Source organism: Lepisma saccharinum, chromosome 21, assembly GCF_977018435.1.
Source record: "Lepisma saccharinum chromosome 21, izLepSacc3.1, whole genome shotgun sequence".
NCBI classification, from domain to species: domain Eukaryota; kingdom Metazoa; phylum Arthropoda; class Insecta; order Zygentoma; family Lepismatidae; genus Lepisma; species Lepisma saccharinum.
The window spans coordinates 63522516-63546981 of record NC_139249.1 but is presented as its reverse complement, the minus strand read 5'-3'; the positions used below and the strand labels follow the sequence as shown (position 1 = coordinate 63546981).

The following is a 24466-nucleotide window of genomic DNA, read 5'->3' as shown; positions in this document are numbered from 1 at the left end:
TCCAACTGTGACATTATCATGATTAACCTTTAGCAGATGGCCACTCTTGGTGCAGGAAGTTTTCAAGTGTCCTCTTTTCAAATGTGCACAGCTAGAAAAAAAAATCGCAGAAGGAGAACTAATTGTCCTGCAGATATGAAATCATTCTTTTTTCTTGTTTTCCCCTTGAATGACAGAACTTAACAAAAGAAGAACAGAAAAGTTTGAAATTTTACAAGAAAAGCTTATGTGGAAGTTTTCTATGGTTACGACAATAAACCAAAGTGAATGAAAAAATCTCATAGAAACTCATGAGACGGAGTAATTGAAACACCAAATGAATTATGTAGTTACACATCAAAACTACGTTCAGCAAAAGGTTTTGTAACTCCAATTTCAAATGAGGAAATCTATGAAATCATCGGCAACAGTAGGGAATCTGCTCCAGGGATGGATGGAATTACTTATTCAATGATTATTCACCTGCCAGATGTAGCATTAACAGCAATGTGCACAATTTTTAATGAGTTCTTAGAGAATGGAGAAGTACCAGAAGTTCCAATTTTAAAAACAGTCAAAGACCCTCAAGTAGGTAAATCATATAGACTTATAGTTCTGACGTCAGTTATAGGAAAGATATTTGAGAGACTGATTCAAAAAAGAATAGAGTGGTTTTTAGAAAGCCAAAACATATTTCAGTTCGAACAAATAGGATTTAGAAAGGGATTGGGATGCCAGTACGGATTATTCATTCTTTCCTCTTATATTTTTGACTCACTGAAAAGAAACAGAATGTATTAGCTACATTTTTAGATGTAAGCGCAGCTTATGATAATGTAGATATTAATATCCTAATTAAAACAATACAACAGCTAAAAATACTTCACAACTATGTTTTGATGTTATGGAAGTTTCTTAGTAAAAGATCTGTATATTTCCACTTTTTCAGTGAAAAAGGGTTACCTCAGGGAAGTCCTTTTAAGTCTTTTGTCATTCAACATATATATGATTGGGATGAAAAGGAAGTTAATGCCAACAGTTAATTATCTTCAATATGCATATGATATCTGTATCTATATGTCCACTACACAAATTCATACTGATTTTCCTGTTTTAGAGAAACAAATTATGGAAGTGCAAAAGTGGCTTGAAAGTAAAAAACTCTCAATTTCAATGGAAAAATCTAATATTACAATTTTTAATAAAAAGGGAACACCTCCAATAGTCCACTCAATGTCTTGAAAAACAAGAATTCCCATTACATCCAGAGTAAAATATTTAGGTGTCATCTTGGATGAAAAACTAATGTGGAAGGATCAAATTAAAGTCATAAAAGTCAAATCAGAAAAAGGGTTTAATTTGTTCAAAGCCATAGCAAATACTCAGTGGGGATGTCATCCTCTAGTTATGCTTTTATTTTACAAGGATTATTTTCGGCCTATGATAGATTATTCTTTATTGGCAATATAGAAAAGGAAAGTTAAAAATTGTACTTACGTATGCGAGTATAGTGCTCTTATTGTAGAACGACATTTCAGAGATTGACTATCTCTTTCCTCAGGTTCGTATAAAAACTAAGTACTTGGCATAGTACTGCGTCAAAAAATGTAATATGAGGATTGTGGTTAAGGGTTGGTTAGGGTACATTTAAAATATTAAGTTTTTGCTATTAGAAGTACGTAAAAACCAAGCCGTTCCCTAATAAAACTTGTACAGTAAACCTATTCACATGTAAAAAAGTTAAAATTCTAAAAAACCTGCGTAAAACACAATGCAACCTGCAGGTTTGGCCTTTCCTACCCAACTGTGCTTATCTATCCACATGAAGGTCAATTCTCAACGAATATTTCCCCTCCCCTTAATTTTCTCGTTTCCCCTTATTACGTCACAAATCCAACGTGAATTCACGTTCCTCTCTTGCAGCTTGCATAACTTCCGGAGTGACATGGAAACCGATATTGGGTTCAATCTTCCAGGCTTTATCCCATTTTTTGAGGAAATTGATCCACCCTTCTTCCAAATTTCCTTCGTCCCTATTAAGATTATTCTTCCCCCCCCTACAAATACTCGCTGTTTCATACACGTTTCTTCCTAATTTCCTCCCCTCTTTTCTGATTACCTCTTTTTTTGCGATTCTATGCCCACTTTCTTAAATATGTTCTGAGAGACCCATTTTGGGAACTTTTTCCCTTATGTCCTTTTCATGCTCGCTCCATCCTATTCGATAAACCCCCTTCTGTTTTTCCGGTATTTCCCTAATTGTCTTTCCTTTCTTATAATCGGTGAAGTATTTTTCTACCTTCTTTGGTGCTTTCATCCCGCAAACGATTCCAAAATCTCTCGTTATTTTTCCGATTTTTTCCGATACGGATTGATGGTAAGGGATGCCAACGTACTTTACCCTCCTATTTTCGATTTTTTCCCCTTCTTTTTGATCCCCTTCTTTCCTAATAATTTTCCGTGCTCTCTCCGCTATCTTATCCATTTCTCTATTTGTGTATCCGTTTTTTAATCCTGTTTTTCTTATCCACCGAATTTCGTTGTCTTTTTCTTTTTCATTATTGCATAGTCTACCGGCCCTAATAAAAAAGTTAAGGAATACGTTTTTCTTTGTTATTTCGGGGTGCGCCGATTCCTTGTTAATATATAAGTTCCCCGATAGGGGTTTATGATGTACTCCTGTATTCGTATTCCTTAACTTTTTTATTAGGGCCGGTAGACTATGCAATAATGAAAAAGAAAAAGACAACGAAATTCGGTGGATAAGAAAAACAGGATTAAAAAACGGATACACAAATAGAGAAATGGATAAGATAGTGGGGAGAGCACGGAAAATTATTAGGAAAGAAGGGGAAAAAATCGAAAATAGGAGGGTAAAGTACGTTGGCATCCCTTACCATCAATCCAAATCGGAAAAATAACGAGAGATTTTGGAATCGTTTGCGGGATGAAAGCACCAAAGAAGGTAGAAAAATACTTCACCGATTATAAGAAAGGAAAGACAATTAGGGAAATACCGGAAAAACAGAAGGGGGTTTATCGAATAGAATGCCAATGCGGGAAGGAGTACATAGGACAGACGGGCCGAAATATGGGTAAAAGATGGAGCGAGCATGAAAAGGACATAAGGGAAAAAGTTCCCAAAACGGGTCTCTCAGAACATATTTTGGAAAGTGGGCATAGAATCGCAAAAAAAGAGGTAATCAGAAAAGAGGGGAGGAAATTAGGAAGAAACGTGTATGAGACAGCGAGTATTTGTAGGGGGGGGAAGAATAATCTTAATAGGGACGAAGGAAATTTGGAAGAAGGGTGGATCAATTTCCTCAAAAAATGGGATAAAGCCTGGAAGATTGAACCCAATATCGGTTTCCACGTCACTCCGGAAGTTATGCAAGCTGCAAGAGAGGAACGTGAATTCACGTTGGATTTGTGACGTAATAAGGGGAAACGAGAAAATTAAGGGGAGGGGAAATATTCGTTGAGAATTGACCTTCATGTGGATAGATAAGCACAGTTGGGTAGGAAAGGCCAAACCTGCAGGTTGCATTGTGTTTTATGCAGGTTTTTTAGAATTTTAACTTTTTTACCTGTGAATAGGTCTACTGTACAAGTTTTATTAGGGAACGGCTTGGTTTTTACGTACTTCTAATAGCAAAAACTTAATATTTTAAATGTACCCTAACCAACCCTTAACCACAATCCTCATATTACATTTTTTGACGCAGTACTATGCCAAGTACTTAGTTTTTATACGAACCTGAGGAAAGAGATAGTCAATCTCTGAAACGTCGTTCTACAATAAGAGCACTATACTCGCATACGTAAGTACAATTTTTAACTTTCCTTTTCTATATTCTGGATTTGTGAGTAACACGCGACAAACCTATAAAATGCTATTTATTGGCAATGTGTAACTTGACAGAAGGAAAATTTAATTCCATCGATGTGATACAAAGAAAATTCTTGAGATGATGTTTAGGCATTATGAACAGCACTCCAAGTGTAGTAGTATACATGGAAGCATGTGAATGTTGCATTTCATATAGACATAGGATGTTAGCAGCAAATATGCTCTGCAAAGTAAAAACATATTGTGAACATCCTTTCAACAATGTACTAAAAAATATGTTACACTTATATGAAATAGGAAAAATAACGAAAAGAAACAATACTATTCAAATACAATTATGCAACACGTTTTCTCAAGAGTAACAGGATGTTTTGCAGATGCGTTCACAACTTGTTTTTTCATTAGATTATGCTCAACAGCCTCTGGATAATATTCATTTCCCTCGTTATTCGCACATATCGGAATATTTTACTCAATGGGAAGGTTATTATTTTATGTACGCAGATGGATCTAAAAGTGAGTCAGGAGTTGGATGTGGAGTGTACGATCCACAACATAAAACAGACATATTATTTTGGCTTCCACAAGAATGCTCAATATTTACAGCAGAATTAATCTTAACACATTTTACCAAGCTTTAATATGTGTCCAAAAGTTAAATTTCCAAAAGTTCTTAATACTTACTGACTCACAAAGTGTTTTACAGGCACTTAAATCCTCTTACAAGAGTCTTTACAAATTGTCCCCTTACATTATAAATTGTATACAATTAGTCCAAACCATACACAAATCTGGAAAAAACATTTTTACTTGGGTTAAAGCACATAGTAATATTTCAGGCAATTCTCATGTAGATGAATGTGCAAAGAAAGCGGTGTGTCTTCCAAATATTACGAACATATCATTATACTATACGGATCTTCTCCCTAGAGTATAGAAGAAAATTTTGAATGAATGGGTTGATTGGTATCAAAATGAACTTACTGCAGTTGGAGAATCATACAGAACATTTGCTGAATTCAAAACACACAAAGCATGGATTCATCATGTAAGTGCTTCAAGAAATTTAATTGTATTAATTAATTGACTGAGATCGGGTCATTTGTGTACTAGGCAACATTTATCCAGAATTGGAATAACGATCAATAAGAAATGTGAATGTGGCTGGGAAAGTGCAGATGCACAACATATAATACTGGAATGCTCAAAACATAATAGAGGGAGAAATATCTTATATATTATCTCGGCTCTTAAAACAATAGAATTTATTAATGATAGGATATCATATGCAGTTTTACAGGGTAGGTGGTGTAAAATTATTTTAATAAACATACATGCACCAACGGAAGATAAAGATGATAATACTAAAGATGATTTTTATACAGAGTTAGAACAGGTCTTTGATAAATTTTCTCAGTATGATATGAAAATTCTTTTAGGTGACTGTAATGCACAGATTGGGAAAGAAGAGACATTTAAACCCACGATTGGTAAAGAAAGTCTTCATGAATTAAGTAATGATAATGGTATAAGATTGATTACTTTTGCAACCTCAAAGAATTTAATTGTGAAAAGTACCACTTTTAAACATAAAGATATCCATAAATATACCTGGTCTTCTCCAGATGGTAAAACTCATAATCAGATAGATCATATTCTCATTGATAAGAGAAGGCATACTAGTATAATTGACGTTCGTACACATAGAGGTGCTGACTGTGCCAGTGACCATTATTTAGTAATTGCTAAATTAAGAGAAAGACTCTCAGTGATAAATCATAAGCAACAAAATCTAAAAGTTCTAAAATTTGATACAGGAAAGTTTACTGATGAAAGAATTAAGAAAGATTACCAAATTAAACTGTCAAATAGATTTGATGTTTTGCAGGATTTAAATGATGATGAAAATATAAATGAAACAGACGTAAATAAGAATTGGGAGCACATACGTAATGCAATAGAATCAGCAGCTAAAGAAAGTATAGGATACCATAAACCGAGAAAAAGTAAGCCATGGTTTGATAATGAATGTCATAATCTAATAGAAATAAGAAATCAGGCTAGACTTAGGTGGTTAAATAACTCTGATGATACAAATCTAAACAATTATAATAGAATAAAGCGAGAAGTTAACCGCACGTTTAGAAGTAAAAAAAGAGATTACTTGAAAAGCAAAATTAACGAAATTGAAACAAACAGCAAAAATAAAAATATCAGAGATTTATATAAAGGTGTAAATGAGTTTAGAAAGGGGTGGCAACCTAAAGTAAACTTGATAAAAGATCAAGACGGTGATTTTCTAGCTGACCCAAGCGATATTCTAAATAGATGGAAGAACTACTTTAATGACCTTTTAAATGTCCATGTAGGAGATAAATCAGAAGTGAATGAAGTACACACAGCAGAACCTTTAGTCCCAGAACCTAACTTGACTGAAGTTAAAGATGCTATTAAAAGGCTAAAGAATAACAAAGCACCTGGCATTGATTTAATACCAGCTGAGTTAATTAAATATGGTGGAAATTCATTAATTTGTCAAATTCATAAATTAATTTGTTTAATATGGAATAAAGAAGAAATCCCTCAACAGTGGAAAGAATCCATAATTGTTCCTGTGTTTAAAAAAGGTGATAAAATGAACTGCAATAATTACCGTGGAATTTCTCTACTCTCAACAACATATAAAATATTATCTAACATTCTTTTAACAAGACTAACCCCATATGCTAATGAAATTATAGGTGATTATCAATGTGGATTTAAACGCAACAGATCAACTACAGATCAAATTTTTCACATCAGACAGACACTTGAAAAAAAGTGGGAATATAATCAAAATGTCCATCAGCTATTCATTGATTTCAAAAAAGCATATGATTCGGTCAAAAGAGATAAATTATATAATATATTAGTAGAGTTTGGAATACCTAAGAAGCTTGTTAGTATGATAAAAATATGCACCAGTGAAACAGAAAGTAAAATTCGTGTGGGTATTAATATGTCTGACAAATTTACAATTCATGATGGGTTAAAACAAGGAGATGCATTATCTCCATTGCTCTTTAATTTTGCCTTAGAATATGCTGTTAGGAAGGTAAACGAAACTAAAGAAGGACTAAAATTAAATGGTGTGACTCAGTTGTTAGCATATGCAGATGATGTAGACTTACTGGGGGATGATGTGAATACAATTAAGAATAATGCTAAAATATTTTTCAAAACTGCTAAAGAGATAGGTTTGGAAGTTAACAAAGAGAAAACTAAATATATGCTTACAGGCCGAAACCAAGTGTTAGGTAATAATCAAAATCTAATTATTGATAACAACTCGTTTGAACCAGTTTCCAAATTCAAATACTTAGGAGTAATATTAACAAATGAAAATGATATTAAAGAGGAAATAAAAAGTAGGCTTAATTCAGGAAATGCATGTTACTTCTCTCTTCATAAACTTTTGTCTTCTCGTTTAATATCTAAGAATCTAAAAGTTAAAATATACAAAACCGTAATTTTGCCTGTAGTGTTATATGGGTGTGAAACTTGGTCCCTTACATTGAAAGAGGAACATAAATTTAGAGTATTTGAAAATAGGATCCTTAGGAAAATATTTGGAAATAAAAGGGATGAGGAGACAGGTGAGTGGAGAAGGTTACATAATTTAGAACTACATAATTTGTATTCATGTCCAGACATTATTAGAATAATTAAATCAAGAAGACTTAGGTGGGCAGGCCATGTGGCACGAATGGGAGAGGAAAGAGGAGTTTTCAGGATTCTTGTTGGGAAACTGATGGTAAGAGACCAGTAGGAAGGCCAAGACGAAGATGGAGGGACAACGTCGAGATGGACCTAAGGGAAATCGGTAGGGATGGAAAAGAGTATATAGATCTTGCTCAAGATAGGGACAGATGGAAGGCCTGTGTTGCTGCAGCCATGAACCTTCGGGTTTAAGAAGGCTAGAGAGTTAGTTAGTTAGTTAGTATATCTTATATAAAACTTTATATAATCTAAAGGTTCAGTTTCCAACAAATTTTTTAAGTTTGGTTGTTAATCCAGATGTGCGGATTGGTTATAGTTCGTTATCATTTTTAAGGAAGTGTAACATACAAATGTAAAAGGCAAAGTGTTTTTTTTTAATATTCATTCATTCATTCATTGTTTTCTGCCTAATTGGCAGGTTTTTCACTGCAATCTCCAGCTTTCCCTGTTCTCTGCCTTACGCTTCGTAATAGCATACGACCCAGTTAATATAATATCATCCATAAGCTGATATCTCTTTCTTCCACGGACTTTTCTTCCTTCAACCATTCCCTCCAAGGCATCTCTTAGCAGGCAGTTTCTTCTTAGACAGTGTCCTAACCAGTTTCTTTTCCTCTTCTTGATGGTCTCCAGTATGGATCTTTTTTCACCAACTCTTTTCAGTACGGCTTCGTTTCTTACCTTGTCCGTCCATTTTACATGCTCCATTTTTCGCCATGTCCACATTTCAAAAGCTTCGAGTCGTTTCTCTTCATTTCTTCTCAACGTCCAGGTTTCTGCACCATATAGTGCTACACTCCACACAAAACATTTCACTAATCTCTTCCTTAGACCTATGTCCATGGGTCCATAAAAACATTTTTTCTTCTATTGAAAGCTAACTAACTAACTAACTCTCTAGCCTTCTTAAACCCGAAGGTTCATGGCTGCAGCAACACAGGCCTTCCATCTGTCCCTATCTTGTGCAAGATCTATATACTCTTTTCCATCCCTACCGATTTCCCTTAGGTCCATCTCGACGTTGTCCCTCCATCTTCGTCTTGGCCTTCCTACTGGTCTCTTACCATCAGGTTTCCCAACAAGAATCCTGTAAACTCCTCTTTCCTCTCCCATTCGTGCCACATGGCCTGCCCACCTAAGTCTTCTTGATTTAATTATTCTAATAATGTCTGGACATGAATATAAATTATGTAGTTCTAAATTATGTAACCTTCTCCACTCACCTGTCTCCTCATCCCTTTTATTTCCAAATATTTTCCTAAGGATCCTATTTTCAAATACTCTAAATTTATGTTCCTCTTTCAATGTAAGGGACCAAGTTTCACACCCATATAATACTACAGGCAAAATTACTGTTTTGTATATTTTAACTTTTATTTTGTTAGATATTAAATGAGAAGACAAAGGTTTATGAAGAGAGAAGTAACATGCATTTCCTGAATTAAGCCTACTTTTTATTTCCTCTTTAATATAATTTTCATTTGTTAATATTACTCCTAAGTATTTGAATTTGGAAACTGGTTCAAACGAGTTGTTATCAATAATTAGATTTTGATTATTACCTAACACTTGGTTTCGGCCTGTAAGCATATATTTAGTTTTCTCTTTGTTAACTTCCAAACCTATCTCTTTAGCAGTTTTGAAAAATATTTTAGCATTATTCTTAATTGTATTCACATCATCCCCCAGTAAGTCTACATCATCTGCATATGCTAACAACTAAGTCACACCATTTAATTTTAGTCCTTCTTTAGTTTCGTTTACCTTCCTAACAGCATATTCTAAGGCAAAATTAAAGAGCAATGAAGATAATGCATCTCCTTGTTTTAACCCATCATGAATTGTAAATTTGTCAGACATATTAATACCCACACGAATTTTACTTTCTGTTTCACTGGTGCATATTTTTATCATACTAACAAGCTTCTTAGGTATTCCAAACTCTACTAATATATTATATAATTTATCTCTTTTGACCGAATCATATGCTTTTTTGAAATCAATGAATAGCTGATGGACATTTTGATTATATTCCCACTTTTTTTCAAGTGTCTGTCTGATGTGAAAAATTTGATCTGTAGTTGATCTGTTGCGTTTAAATCCACATTGATAATCACCTATAATTTCATTAGCATATGGGGTTAGTCTTGTTAAAAGAATGTTAGATAATATTTTATATGTTGTTGAGAGTAGAGAAATTCCACGGTAATTATTGCAGTTCATTTTATCACCTTTTTTAAACACAGGAACAATTATGGATTCTTTCCACTGTTGAGGGATTTCTTCTTTATTCCATATTAAACAAATTAATTTATGAATTTGACATATTAATGAATTTCCACCATATTTAATTAACTCAGCTGGTATTAAATCAATGCCAGGTGCTTTGTTATTCTTTAGCCTTTTAATAGCATCTTTAACTTCAGTCAAGTTAGGTTCTGGAACTAAAGGTTCTGCTGTGTGGACTTCATTTACTTCTGATTTATCTCCTACATGGACATTTAAAAGGTCATTAAAGTAGTTCTTCCATCTATTTAGAATATCGCTTGGATCAGCTAGAAAATCACCGTCTTTATCTTTTATCAAGTTTACTTTAGGTTGCCACCCCTTTCTAAACTCATTTACACCTTTATATAAATCTCTGATATTTTTATTTTTGCTGTTTGTTTCAATTTCGTTAATTTTGCTTTTCAAGTAATCTCTTTTTTTACTTCTAAATGTGCGGTTAACTTCTCGCTTTATTCTATTATAATTGTTTAGATTTGTATCATCAGAGTTATTTAACCACCTAAGTCTAGCCTGATTTCTTATTTCTATTAGATTATGACATTCATTATCAAACCATGGCTTACTTTTTCTCGGTTTATGGTATCCTATACTTTCTATAGCAGCTGATTCTATTGCATTACGTATGTGCTCCCAATTCTTATTTACGTCTGTTTCATTTATATTTTCACCATCATTTAAATCCTGCAAAACATCAAATCTATTTGACAGTTTAATTTGGTAATCTTTCTTAATTCTTTCATCAGTAAACTTTCCTGTATCAAATTTTAGAACTTTTAGATTTTGTTGCTTATGATTTATCACTGAGAGTCTTTCTCTTAATTTAGCAATTACTAAATTATGGTCACTGGCACAGTCAGCACCTCTATGTGTACGAAAGCTTCTTTTGCTATTGCGATTCTCATTTTCACTTCTTGGTTGCAGCTCATGTCACTGCTTATAGTGCATCCGAGGTACTTGAAGCTATCCACTTGCTGGATTCTTTCACTGTTTGCTCTCACATTAATATTCCTTGGTTTCCATCCTATAACCATTGCCTTTGTCTTCTTTACATTAATCTTCATCCCATACTGCTCACAGCTGCTGTTTAACTCTTCTAACATACTATTTATGGTTATTTCATCCTCAGCGAATAATGCCATGTCATCAGCAAATCTTATGCAGTTTATTCTTCTTCCTCCTAATTTGACACCTCCTGTGCCCTGGAAACAAGTTTTCACTATATCTTCTAAATAAATATTAAACAAAGTAGGCGATAGGCAGCATCCTTGTCGTACTCCTCTTCCAATTTCACAGCCTTTTGTCATTTCGTCTCCTGTTCTCACTTTAACTCTTTGATTCATGTATAAGTTGCTTAGAAGTCTTCTCTCTTTCCAATCTACACCAATTTTCTTCAGAATTTCTAAAAGTTTAACCCAATTCACTCTATCAAAGGCTTTCTCCAGGTCTACAAATACTACAAACACCTCCTTTCCTTTCTCTAAATATCTTTCCCCAATGGTCCTCAGTAAACCAATTGCATCCCTTGTACCTCTTCCTTTCCTGAAACCAAACTGTTCTTCCTCTAACTCGCCACTGACCTTCGAGTATAGGCGTCTGTTCAGAATTCTTAGAAGAATTTTTGCCGAGTGAGATATCAAACTGATTGTCCTGTACTCAGAACATTTTCTGACATTGCTTTTCTTCTGCAGAGGTACCAAAACTGTCTCCGTGAAATCTTGTGGCCAATCCCCTTTCTCATAGATTTCATTGCATAAGTGCAGTATTTCTCTTTTTCCATCTCCCAGGCATTTGATAAGTTCAACAGGAATTTCATTTCATCAGTGCCCGTTGCTTTCCCATTCCTCATCTCTTTGAGTGCTTGCTCAAATTCTTCATTCAGGATATAGTATCCTTTCTCATCGTCAGGCACGTCGTCTTCATTTTCTACATTCAGACTGTCTGGGCGATTCTCTTTCTGGTAGAGCTCTTCAACGTACTTTTCCCACACATTCGATATTCCTTTTTTGTCTGTGATTTCACATCCTTCCTCGTCTTCTATCATCCACATTGTTTTCCATTTCTTCTTTTGGAAGCCCAAGCAGTTTACTTCACGATACATCAAGTCATACCTTCCTCTTTTTTCCAGTTCTTCAATTTCTTCACATTTTTGTTTCATCCATTGTTCTTTTGCCCTGTCAGTTTCTCTTCTTAGCTGGTTATTCAGTATCTTGTAATTATGTCTTCCCTCTTCTGTATTTACATTCTTCCATTTTCTCCGTTCCTCCATTTTTCCAGCATACTTTCAGTAATCCATGGTTTCTTTGCACTTTTCCTTTCCCTGTAGCCTATTGTTTCATCCACTGCCTTCTGTAAGCAGCTTTTTATTCCATCCCACATCTCATCCTTATTGTTACAACTAGCTTTAAACTTATTATAGTTTCCTTGGAAATGTTCTGCAAATTTTTGTCTTTCGTCTTCTTCCCTTAGCTTCTCTAAGTGGGGTTTCTTGCTCACCTGGTTTTGGGTTATCTTCTTCAATGTAAGATTGATTTCTCCTATTAGCAAGATGTGGTCTGAATTAATGTCAGCTCCTGGCAATGTCTTCGCATTTTTCAAACAATTTCGAAATCTTTCTTGTACCAGTATGTAATCTATCTGGTATCTTTTACAATCTCTTGGACATATCCAGGTGTACCTCCTTCTCTTATGTTGTTGGAACAGTGTGTTTCCAACAATTAGGGAGTTTCTTTTACAGAAATTTACCAGGCTTTCCCCTCTCTCATTTCTCTCGCCTAATCCATATCTTCCTACTGTACTTCCATCCTGCATTTCTCCTACTACAGCATTCCAATCACCCATTACGATAATGCAAGAACCCTTTCTCTCTTTTTCCATCAATTCCTCTATCTTCTCATAGTTTTCCTCCACTTCTTCTTCTGACAACCCACTATGTGGCATATACACTTGAATTAACACTAAGTCTTTCTTCTTTCCTTGAAGTTTCACCATTATAATCCTGTCATCCACATAACGCACTGCTATAACTTTATGTTTCACACGTGGTCCTAGCACTATTCCCACACCACGGTTTCCTTGTTGATCACCTCCAGAATAAAACATCTTGAACTCATCACTCACTATTTCACCATTTTGTTCCCACCTCACTTCTGATATTCCCATAACATCTACTTTGTTTCTTCTCATTTCTGCCTTTAAGTTTTCTAGCTTTCCCGACTGTAACAGGGTTCTGACATTCCACGTTCCAATCCTTAATCTTACCTTCTGTTTGCTTCTCTTTTCCCCATCAGTGTCCTTTGTCATAACGTGTCCTTCCCAGACATCCCCCTCCCGGACATCCGAATGGGGGCTAGTTTACGTCCGGAATATTTTGCCTTGGAATGACTCATCATGATTGCAGTTTTTCTAGGGAAAAGATATATGCGGTAGCTTCCCGTTGCTTTCCGCACACCACTCTCTCTTTCGCATCTTGAAAGATCCCAGGGGGCCCCAACGAGGAGGTGAGGAGAGTGGATTTGACTAAATGAGCCCTCCGGACTTCACCGAAATTCACTGCACCAAACGTATGGTGTTTGGATATAGGTTGCATATCAGTTCCATCAGGGTTTTTGACTCAAGGTCGAGAAATCCCATTTAGCCTTTGCCCCCCTTTTTAATATAATATCTGTAAAATAGGGGGGGGGCGAAACTGATAATTTTAATGTAAAACAATTATGTACATTTTATATATGTATTGTAATGGACAAAAAATGTCATAAAAGCTGTTAGGTTCAAAATAAAGGAATGTATGTTTCTACAATTGTGCAAGTCATGTTGAAAATAGTTCAACACTTGGGGTGTATTAGAAATTAATGTACCTATGGAAAAGCATTGTATCAAATTTTGGGGGAAAATTTGCTTCTTCCATCGTCACATCTTCTACATCATGGTGGCCCCTGTCCCAATAGGTGTGCCTATTAGGGCCTTGGTGGGATGCCCAAATTCCAGTATTTCTCAAAAATTGTGATTTATTTTAAAAAAAATACTAGGATGCGGGCTTACGTGACATCGAGTGTTTTTTTTTCTTTGTGGTGATTCCCTGCATATTTCAAGTTATTTGAATCCATATATCAAATGCATCAACCCATTTTTTAAAGTAAATTACCCCTTTCCTTCTTCTTCTAATTGCTTCTTCAGTTCCCTACAACAAGTAGTTCTCATTCTATGACTTTTTTTTAAAAAAAAACATTCCGTGCATTTGAAGCACATTTGACAAACTTCCAACACAGGTATTGCATTGAAATTTGACTATGTTATCTCTGATTTTCAAGGTGTGTGTTAAATGCTACCATGTGGCTCTGGGACATGTGTAATAGCAGCTCTCCACAAGGCATTTATGCACTTGAAACAACAATTTTTAAGTTCAAGATGATTTTACACTCAGGAGGCATTTGTAAAGTAAATTGTCTTGTTCACAATTTCTTTATTTTTATTTATTTTGCTATGTTTAAATACAATAAGGCAAACATGCATGTACTAGAATTTGGTCAGGTTGCTAACCTAGTTTAGCAACAGGATCCCACTTTAAATTGTAGGTCATCCCAATTAGCATCAAGATCATCCCTATGTGTCCATAAAGTGGACTTTAAACATTCAATTTGTGTCATTGCTGGATGGTGCATATTGGAGCAAAAATCTAATTTCACACAGAATGATTAGTCCAAAGAAGCTGCAGAGAGGAAGAAACGAGTACAAATCAATAGTTAGCCATAATTACTCCAGTAGTAGTCAGTTTCATGAAGAAATATTTTCAAGCTCATTTTATTTATAATTTTCTGTAACTATTGAATCATAAGGATTCCTTTATAGCCTAATATATACTAAACAAGATGAAGTGTGATCTGTAAATCTGCCATAAATAGTTTTTGATATTTAAAATTTTAGTTACAACAGTACATAACTTCAAATTTTGCACTAAATAAGTTCATACTAATGTACCGTATTTACATGTGTATAATGCACACCCTAGTTTTTAATGGGGAAAAGCGACAAACAATTATATCTTGTATATAAAGCACAGTACAATTCAGGTTAAGGAAATGGCTATATTAGTTGTAGGTTGTAAAGCTGTTGTTATGTCGATCAAGAGGAGGATCTCATTTTGTGTAAACACACCACACAAATCCACACCACTTCCCCCCCCCCCCCCCTCTTAGGACTTTTTATTTTGTGTGTGTGTGAATGAATTTTTATCCATTTTTTGCCATGAACGTTAGTTATTTTTATTCATTTCAGTGTGGAAGTTCTTGCTACACTCACAAGCGATGCAGGCAGAATCCTCTCCAAGCTGCACCAGGTACAGCCCCAAGGGAATATAAACCTTCTAACTGGAATTCGTATAGCTCATGTAAGTAATCTCTCTTCCGGTTTATTTTCTTGAGTTAAATATGATATGATATGAAATTATTTCATGTTTGATCTGCTTTTAAAGACAAGTTTTGATGTAGCTGAAGACTAATTTCTGTCACAATAGCCACCACCATGACAGAAGTGACTAGAGGACAAACCGAAAGAGTTTAGAAAAATTTGGGCCAGGGATCATTACTCAATTACAATTAGTCACCATCCAGAAATCCCATTTTGGGATTCATATTCAACTGAACACATACAGATGTTGGACAAAAAATGTAAACACAACGTTGTGGAAACATGTTGAATAGATGCACCCTTCTCTCCTGAAATTGGATGTGGTGTGACATGTGGGAATTTTCCTATATGGTAGGAACCAGGCACGTATATTCTAGGCTATCTGTGAAGACCATATTAAAATACTGGAAATAATCGACTAGCAAATGTGACTTGCTTCACTCTCACATAACGATACCAGGGAAAAGCACTATATGGCGTACACTTTTAGAAGGAACATGAGTTCAGCCAATACGCAGCCAGTGCTGTCGCCTATCCAACTACTAGTGGAAGGGAAACGGAGAATTCGTTGTGTAAAATATTCAACTTTTTATATATAATGCATGCACGTGATGTTTGAGTACAATGAAATATGTAGTGAAGAATGCTACACAGGATTACATCATATCACTGCAGCATATAAGAGCAACTCGTACCTGAAAGAAGTTTGAAGGTATTTATTATAGAGGAACAGCGAGGTTATCATCCTCGCTGTCGTTTCTGTTTTCTAGCATCTTTCCCAGATTTGAATAGGGGTTCACCGATTTCTGTGGTAGATACTTTACCCTGTTTTATAATACGCAACTCAGTATGCACCCATACAAAAAAGGTAAATGGTATAACGCCCCACACTTTCTTGATCCGGTCGTGAGTAGGTGTGATGTGACCAGCATCACGCCCCTGGCCACCTTTACCCCCCAGGGTTTCCCCCAGGTACTCATGTTATTCGATGCTGGTTGGGTGCTGGGCCCGCTAACTACGTTAGAAAATTTCCTGGATTTGAACCAGCCGGGGGATCGAACCCGGGACCTTTAGCATGGTAGTCAGACGCGTTACCGACTGAGCACCGCGGCCGTAAATTCTCGACTGTGAAATAAATTGTTTCAACATGCACTTCATCCCACGCTAATTCCTTGAATTAAGAATACACTTTAAAAATAAGATTTCTGTCTTGTGAAAGTAATATTTTACCCTTGGTGCCTGTACTAGGTTCCGAAAACCACATTATTGATTTGATTTATTTTGCTTTATTTTACTTTGCTTTTCTGTCACTTTTGGCTAATTGTGAAGATGGGAAGGAGTGATGTAATGAAATTGATGAATGGACTTTCATAAACATCCATGTCCAGGCCGGGATTCGAATCTGGGACCCCTGGCGTCGTAGCATGAAATGCTAACCACTCCACCATGGGACGGGTGTGACATTATTGAATAACACTCACTGAACACACACTATTGCACAGCTATCAAACATAAGTGCTGTATTGCACAGTGCACTATGACTCCAGGCGTCCTGGGTTAGAATCCCGGCCCAGGCATAGGTGTTTGTAAGTGTCCCTTCATTAAGTTCATCATATGATCACCCATCCTCATCTTCGCAATTTTTCATAAGTGGCAGAAAAGCGAAGTAAAATAAATCAAAAAGAGCTGTATTGATTCCTCTCACAACTGTTCTTCGTGGCATAAGAGTAAAATTATCTTACATCACCCTTTTTACGTAAACGCTGAACTCAAACTGAGTCGCAATGTTCCTGAACGCCCAAGACAATGAAGGGTCATCGTGCATATTCAGCCGAATTTAACACCCATAGCTTTACCAAGACACAACAACTCAGCGGGGTCAAAAAAAAAAAAACTGAAGGAAAACGAAAGGGTCACTGTGTGTAGGTAGAGACGTGTTGTTTCCCGTGTTTCTTTAAGAAACTATAACTCTGGCTGTAGGGACGGAAATTCATGGGACTTGGACAGTCAGGTTCAAAACTTCTTGCGTGCAAGAAAAATACAGAACACGGCATTTAACTTGCATGACGCAATTTCCTAACTGTACAACGTTGCACTCCTGTCATTGGCTGGTCACCAAGGACACGCTCTCCGTAGCTCCGCCCGATATCGCTTCTAAAAACGGGCATCGTATAGTGTATGGATGTCTTTACTTTAACCTATCACCAGTCTGCTTCTTCTGAAGAGTCTTTCAACCCATGTTGTATTTGTTGTGGCTTCCAGCCCCCAAGCACTGGACAGTAAAGGCTTTACGTTATCCCAGAGGTAGGTCCTCAGTGTTGCCAACAATGGAAATTCGAAATTCGCTAAATTGCTGGAACAAATTGTGTAAAAATGTAAAATATATTTAATTGATGGCAAAGTATATTTTCCATTTTGACAAAGAATTAGGACAGCAGTATCGGTTGAATTTTCTTAGCCGATATGAAAGATTTTGAGTGGCTAGAGCGGCCAAGAGAAAGAACTCATTTGTCGAGATTTGTTCTTTTCAAAGATCCGTTCACCCTTCCTTGTGACAGGTTAGGGTCTTGCACAGGAATTCCATGTAGATTTCCTGCAAATGATTCACTCTCCTGGGAAGCAGATGACAAGATCAAAGCCAGGACTTGTGAATTTTCTTCATGTGTTCTACCCTTCTGTGTGACTGCTGGTCAATACCGACACTGCAGTGACTTTTTTTTTAAAATTGCAAAAGACAGAGAATAATGGACAGCAGGGCATATACAGAACTGCCAAATGAGCATTAAGTATATCTGTATTTGTATATATTTTTACGTAGTTTTCCTCCCTCTCCAGATTAATCCAAACAATAAGAATATTGTTTACATTTGTCTTGTGCAAGCTGTACGCTATATTCACTACACACTATAACTTTCTCTCCCCTTAAATACATGTATAATGAAATTGGGGATCATGAAATGAAGCAGGGACACTTATAATAATCCACCAATTTTTCAGTGTAGCTGCAACACTTTTTGAAGTGTTATAATGCTTCATGAGAATGATTTGGGAGTAATTTAATGTCATTAATAGAAGTGATGTGATGAGTTTTATGACTGTAATTATACGGGTATTGGTTGGAATCTGAATCTGTAATGGCAAATGGTAGTATCAGCTCAGCCCTACAAAAAATTCATGTAAACATTTGTATGAGGAAAAATTTGCTTCATGACTAAATTATTTGATAACAACAAGCTGTATCATTTGCTGTACCCACTTAAAAGATATATATATATATATCTCTGTGCGATATTACTTGAAATCGACAGATAAGTTGCTAATGTATGCCCAAAGTATCCAAAAATTTAGTTGGTCACCAGTGTTTGGAGTATAAATTCCTAGCTGGGGGAATACTTGGTCAAGTTTAGGGGTAGGCCAGGGAATGTTTGTGTGAATCAACAATGCAGTAGGCAGGGGTGCCAAATCAAATTATCCAAGTTAGGGGAGGGGGATGCTTCATGAAAATTACATCACACCCCTCTCCATCTCTTCGAGCACTGTTCTTCTCTCTTCCAGTTCCATGAATTTCGTCACATGCAAGCATTATAAATCTGCCAAATTTAGTGATTTCCCCCTGAAGTTGCCACTCAGCTTCTCTTTGGAATTCCACTTCCAGTTTTGCTATTTGGGACATTTAGATGATGTCAGCCATGTATGCTTACTTCAGTTTAAAGTTACATTCTCGTGCATTTTTCCGAAGCCACCTGGATTTTGATCCGAAATTGCTGTCTTACATCGTCAAACATGTTTTAGGACAGTGAACAAAATGGTGTTCATTTCAACTTTGAACATACACAACAGCACACTCTGCACCGACCACTTTTGATACTTCACACATTGACATGGGCCCCAACTGACAATGCTCACCGTTTTATAGCACGTACACAGTGTTATTAACTCTTCCTGACACTATAGCCATTTTTAAATTTACAACCCACGTATATCTGCTGAAACCTGTGTGTCTACAAAAGAAGTGAAGAAGGAACTCCATAAGAACAATATTCATGGGTGAACTGCAGTTGCCAAACTTCTGGTAAATCAGGTGAATGCCAGAAAGAGGAAAGAGTGGTGTACACACACACACACGTTGTGGACTTCCAAACAATTGAACACACTTATCTGGTCTGAGAAATTATCTTTCACTTTGTTCCCAACCACAGGATGAGTTTACACCAAACCAAGCACATGACTGAGATTGTCTAATGCAAACAGCAAAGTTTATGCAAACTCCATTGTCATCTTGAAAGTGTCTGGTGAGGAGTATGTTCACATTTAGAGTGACCAGGTCCTTACCCTTGGTTCAAACATGGTTTCCTTTTACCAAGATGACAATGGCCCAATTCATACTGCTAGGAGTTCTCCTCGATGGTGTAGTGGTAGCTTTGTCACCTTGTAATCAATGAGTCCCAGGTTCGATACCTGGTGGAGGCACGCAGTGGTTCAGATCCCAGGGTAAACTGTAGGTCCAGTCCCGATTGGCCTTTCTGTGCATAAAGTGGACTTAAAATGCCAATTCACAATTCATACTGCTGGAGTTGTTTTATTTACTCTTAAATTTTCTTCATTTTAAGGCACACTACTTGTCATTATGAATAAGTTGAAATATTTTAAACTATGCATTAAGTACTTGTTGTGCCCTTTGGGACATTTTCATCCCACCAAAAGCCATCTGGACAATACTCCATTACATGACCCTATGATATTCATTATATCACTGTATAGATAGGCACGTAAAGTTGTTTTAACGATAACACCGAAAAGTTGAAGAAAGCAAAATGAAGCGTTTAAAATGTATCTGGGTAGGTAAAGGAGGCAAGTTTTCTGTGTCTTGGAATTGCGAAATAACGCAAATTAAGCCACCTGAAGCGCTATTAGATGTGTCATTTGTAGTCTAGCTGGTGGTAGTTCGATCCAAGAGAAATTGTGATGCTTCATTTATTGCAGTTTGGTGCAGTCATGACTGACAGTGTTTAACCTCATCCTGAAATAGAATTTCGCTTGGGGAGATTTTCCCTTAAGGGAAATTTCATAGGAATGGGAATTTTTTTAGGGAGAAGCACCTGTTGTGTTTTGGCCGGGAGTGAGGGTGGGGTACATAAAACAGTATTTTAAAACGTCGCAGAGATATATTTTGGCATTATTAGAGAAATATGATGTGTATGATTGTGTTCAAAGATTTGGGTGTTATATATGTAGGCCAAACAGAATGCACCATTGAACAGTGACGTAATGAACATCATCGCAACATCAGATTATTCCAATCAGAAAACTCAGGACTAGCAGAACACAGCATCACCTAGAATACGCTGAAGAGAGAATAAGAAGAATGCATTCAAAAGTTGTGCAGAAAGCTATTAAGAAATAAAACAATTTGTTTACAACTGCTTTTTACCCAGAAAAATATTGTGCAATAAAGACTAGTTTTACCTTCCAGCAATTATATTTTGTTCTCATAATTACTATTTTCAAGTTAATATTTGTTACATTGCAAATTTTTGTACAAAAATTGAAACTTTATCTTCATATAACATTTGTTTGGGTTGAGTAAAAAAATGTGTGAGGTCTGGCTGTGTTTTAATAAAATTCCAGTTATTCTTTTAACCCTTCGGGACGCACACTATTGTAAATTTTACAACAGCGTTGTTGTTTTCTTAATAACAGAGGCATTTGTTATCATTGTCAATTCTTTGCTTTGACTCCTCTACCACTTCCATAAGTTCAAGTAACTCTCCTAAAGGTTTGTCAGTGGCAAATAACATTTCGAACATTGAATGTCAGTGAATGTTGTACTTTTTACAAAACGCCTTCTCGTGTAGTATTTTATTTTTGGTTGTCGTTCTTGTTGCGAGCAATTTTGTTTTATTCGACATGTTACATGGATTAGATACAAGTGAAATGTAACGATATAGGTGTAATTAGTGATTTAGGTGACAGTGACCTGAGTGAAGAAAATATTGATCGTAACAGTCTCAAGAAGCAGCATGTCCAGAAAGAAAACATAAAATTACAGTATATGGATGGTAAATTCTTTTTTGTTCTTTGAAAAAAACCTTGTCGCCGATATAATATAATAAAATATAATATTAGAATTGGTGACCACTTTATGCACATATAGGCTAATTGGGACTGGACCTATAGTTTAAAGTGGGATCAGAACCACTGTGTACTGTGCCTCTAATATTAATAAAATAATCTCACCCAGCAAAATAAATTAAAACAATTTATAATAATAAAAATATAATATAAATGTAAAAACATTAAAGAACATAGTCAAGAAATACAAGATAAATTTAACTTGTAAAAGCAGGTAATTTGCATATGTTGTAAAAAGTACAACACACGACTGCTCGCAGAAGTGAAATTAGCGCCTGTCGCGGAAGGTTGAAATAATTGATCCCTAGGCTGCAATTAATTTTTTCAGTAATTAATTAGTATTTGATCCATTTTTTTTAGTTAAATGAGTAATTTTAACCTTTTGCTAGTTTCTACCACTGAAAATGTGCAATATGTAAATTATTATGTTGGTTTATTTTCTTGTAAATTAATTTCTGTAATTTTACTTTGAAGCTTGCCTTGAAGCATCGTCAGGGGAAAAATCACAAAATGAGGATTGTGGTTTTTGTTGGTAGCCCTGTTACATCAGACGAGAAAGAACTTACAAAGTTGGCCAAGCGGTTGAAGAAGGAGAAAGTTAATGTGGATATTGTGAGTTTTGGAGAAGAGGTAAGCTAAATTTTAGATCTTGTATGTGCAAATAATGTTGTATTTCAGAATTTCACTTGTAGCATTGGCCCTGTGGATGTGGGATAGACCATGAAGCATGACAAAATACCACTCTTTGAGGACACGCGATGCCCATCCTCCAATTTTGGAAAAGAAAGTAAAAAGAACAAAGTATCAACATTTTCAGGAAATTTGGAAAATAGGACATTTTCTGCTAGACCTCAATTGTTACACGTTGTAAACAGATCCTTTTGTTCTCATTATTTCATGTAAAGGAGAAATCTATACAGGGTGTTTCCAGGCTGATGATACAAACTTTCAGGGATGATGGGGAAGGGCACATGTATCAATTTGAGATAAGGAATCCTGGTCCAGAAACGACTTAGTCGAAAGTTATAAGCGAAAATCGGTGTATGAAGATGTAATACTTTTATACCTTCACGAGTTTCACAAGCTGCTACATTCACAACAGTTGTTCAAAGTGGTGTCCCCCCCAGCTTTGCTGCAGGCATGACATCCTCGCACAAGGTTCTGGCGTACCCGTTGGAACAACCCAGTTGTTGTTCGAACAATGTCACAGGCAGCGAGAATTCTTGCCAGGAGATCCTCTTCAGTCTACGGGTACGTGAGAACTTCGTATGACGTTGTCATGCCTGCAGCGAAGCTGGTATTTATTTATCCCAATCTTCTATCAGACAGGAAAATAATGAATTCTAACTATAGTTTAAATGTCATCGTGAATGTCACCAATTATCTTAGCAACTCCGAAACCTATGGATTCAACACTAATGTAGGTCATTTCTGAAATTTTATTTTTCACCCCCATGCCGATAGGTGATGAACTGGAGTTGAATGGCATTTGGAGTGTCACTATTCATCTTAGCGACCCAGAAAACTATGGATTCCACACTAATATCAGTAGTTTTAGATTATATTTACATGACACCCCCTTCCCACCCCACTCCCACCCCTAGGGGTGTCAGGGTGTCTTACCCCCACAGTATTTCTTTCCAAATTGCAGGTGATATGTATAACAAGTTTGGTTGAAATTGCTCCAGGTGTTCAAGAGTTATGCCAGAACAAACATACACACATATATCAATTTTTATATAGTTCAATAGATATCATCAAGAAAATATCGTCACAGATGATACAATATTTTTTCTGTGTAGTGATATCTGCAATATATCGTCTACATTATATATATCGCCAAAATTCTTGTAAAAACAAGGCCTTTTATTTTTGAATTCTGAAGATGTTCATTCATTCGATCATATAACTTCATCAATATTGGCGATGTCTCTGATTTAGGATCAATTGCTTCATACAGAGTACCAACAAAGCAAGTAACAGTATTTTTACCTTAAAGCATGTATCTTAGCACACAAGATATATGCGACATTCACCATGGAATGTTGAAGCAGCTGTAAACAATGTACAGGATATAGGATTGATTGATTGAGTTGGTGCGTTAAGTCCATTTTATGCACAGTAAGGCTAATTGTGACTGGAACTACAGTTTTAAGTGGGATGCAAACCATGTACCTCCACCAGGTATCGAACCTGGAGCCCCTTTATTACAAGGCGACGATGCTACCATTGTCCCATTGGGAAGGCCCTTAGGATACAGGAGTTTAGTCCTACACTGTTATCTGCAAATCTGCAATACCATTATGCAGAATTAAATATCATATAGTTGAATATATTTATGAGGCTTAAAATACCAAATCTTTTGTCCTTGAGATACTTTAAAAATAGTGTTGCAACCTTTTGAGAGAGTTTATGGAGACAGACATCACCTGCAGTGGAGTGACAACATAAGGGAGAGAAATGTCCCGTGCATCACATATTAAATGTCCCGTGCGTCATACAAGGAAAGAAAAAAAAGAAAAAATTGTTTTTTAAATATAAAAATTTGTTCATTACATATCGTAGTACGTAGTATTTAGCAAACTGTGTCTAAATGTGGTACCTTGAAACTTCTTCAAATCACAGAAATAATCAATTGAAAACAACTATGTGCTTCTCACACATTTTTCTGAGTCCCGTGCATCACACAGCTTTTTTTATTTAATTTTGCATTGTTAATTTGAGAAAGGATTTTATTTCTTGGCATATGGTAAGCAACCACCCAGTATTAAAAACAATGAATATGAATGGTCAGTGCAATATTAATTAACCAGCATACTAGACTCATTTAACCATGTGCGAATGCCCTGTGCATCACATAGAGAATCACCCAGAAGCAAAATTATCAGGTTTATCAATGTCGGAAATAAAAATTCCTTGTTGAATGAATGAATGAAATCATGAGAGGCATACTACAAAGTAATGATGAACAATTTTTCGTGAAATGACTTTTGGTTTTATTAAAGAAACACATACTACATCATAATCTACAAACTTTACTTTTCAACAAAGTCT

The 24466-nt window shown here is 35.9% G+C and overlaps 1 protein-coding gene across 1 annotated transcript in view; it reads left to right on the top strand.

Annotated features, from left to right (window-relative positions):
• The window catches only part of Rpn10 (regulatory particle non-ATPase 10), a 75879-nt gene that overhangs the window by 18023 nt on the left and 33390 nt on the right, over positions 1-24466 (top strand). The window contains exons 3-4 of the mRNA XM_083142646.1: positions 15149-15260; positions 21887-22042. Coding sequence (XP_082998772.1) covers positions 15149-15260; positions 21887-22042 — 268 coding nt within the window. The remainder of the gene's footprint in view (positions 1-15148; positions 15261-21886; positions 22043-24466) is intronic.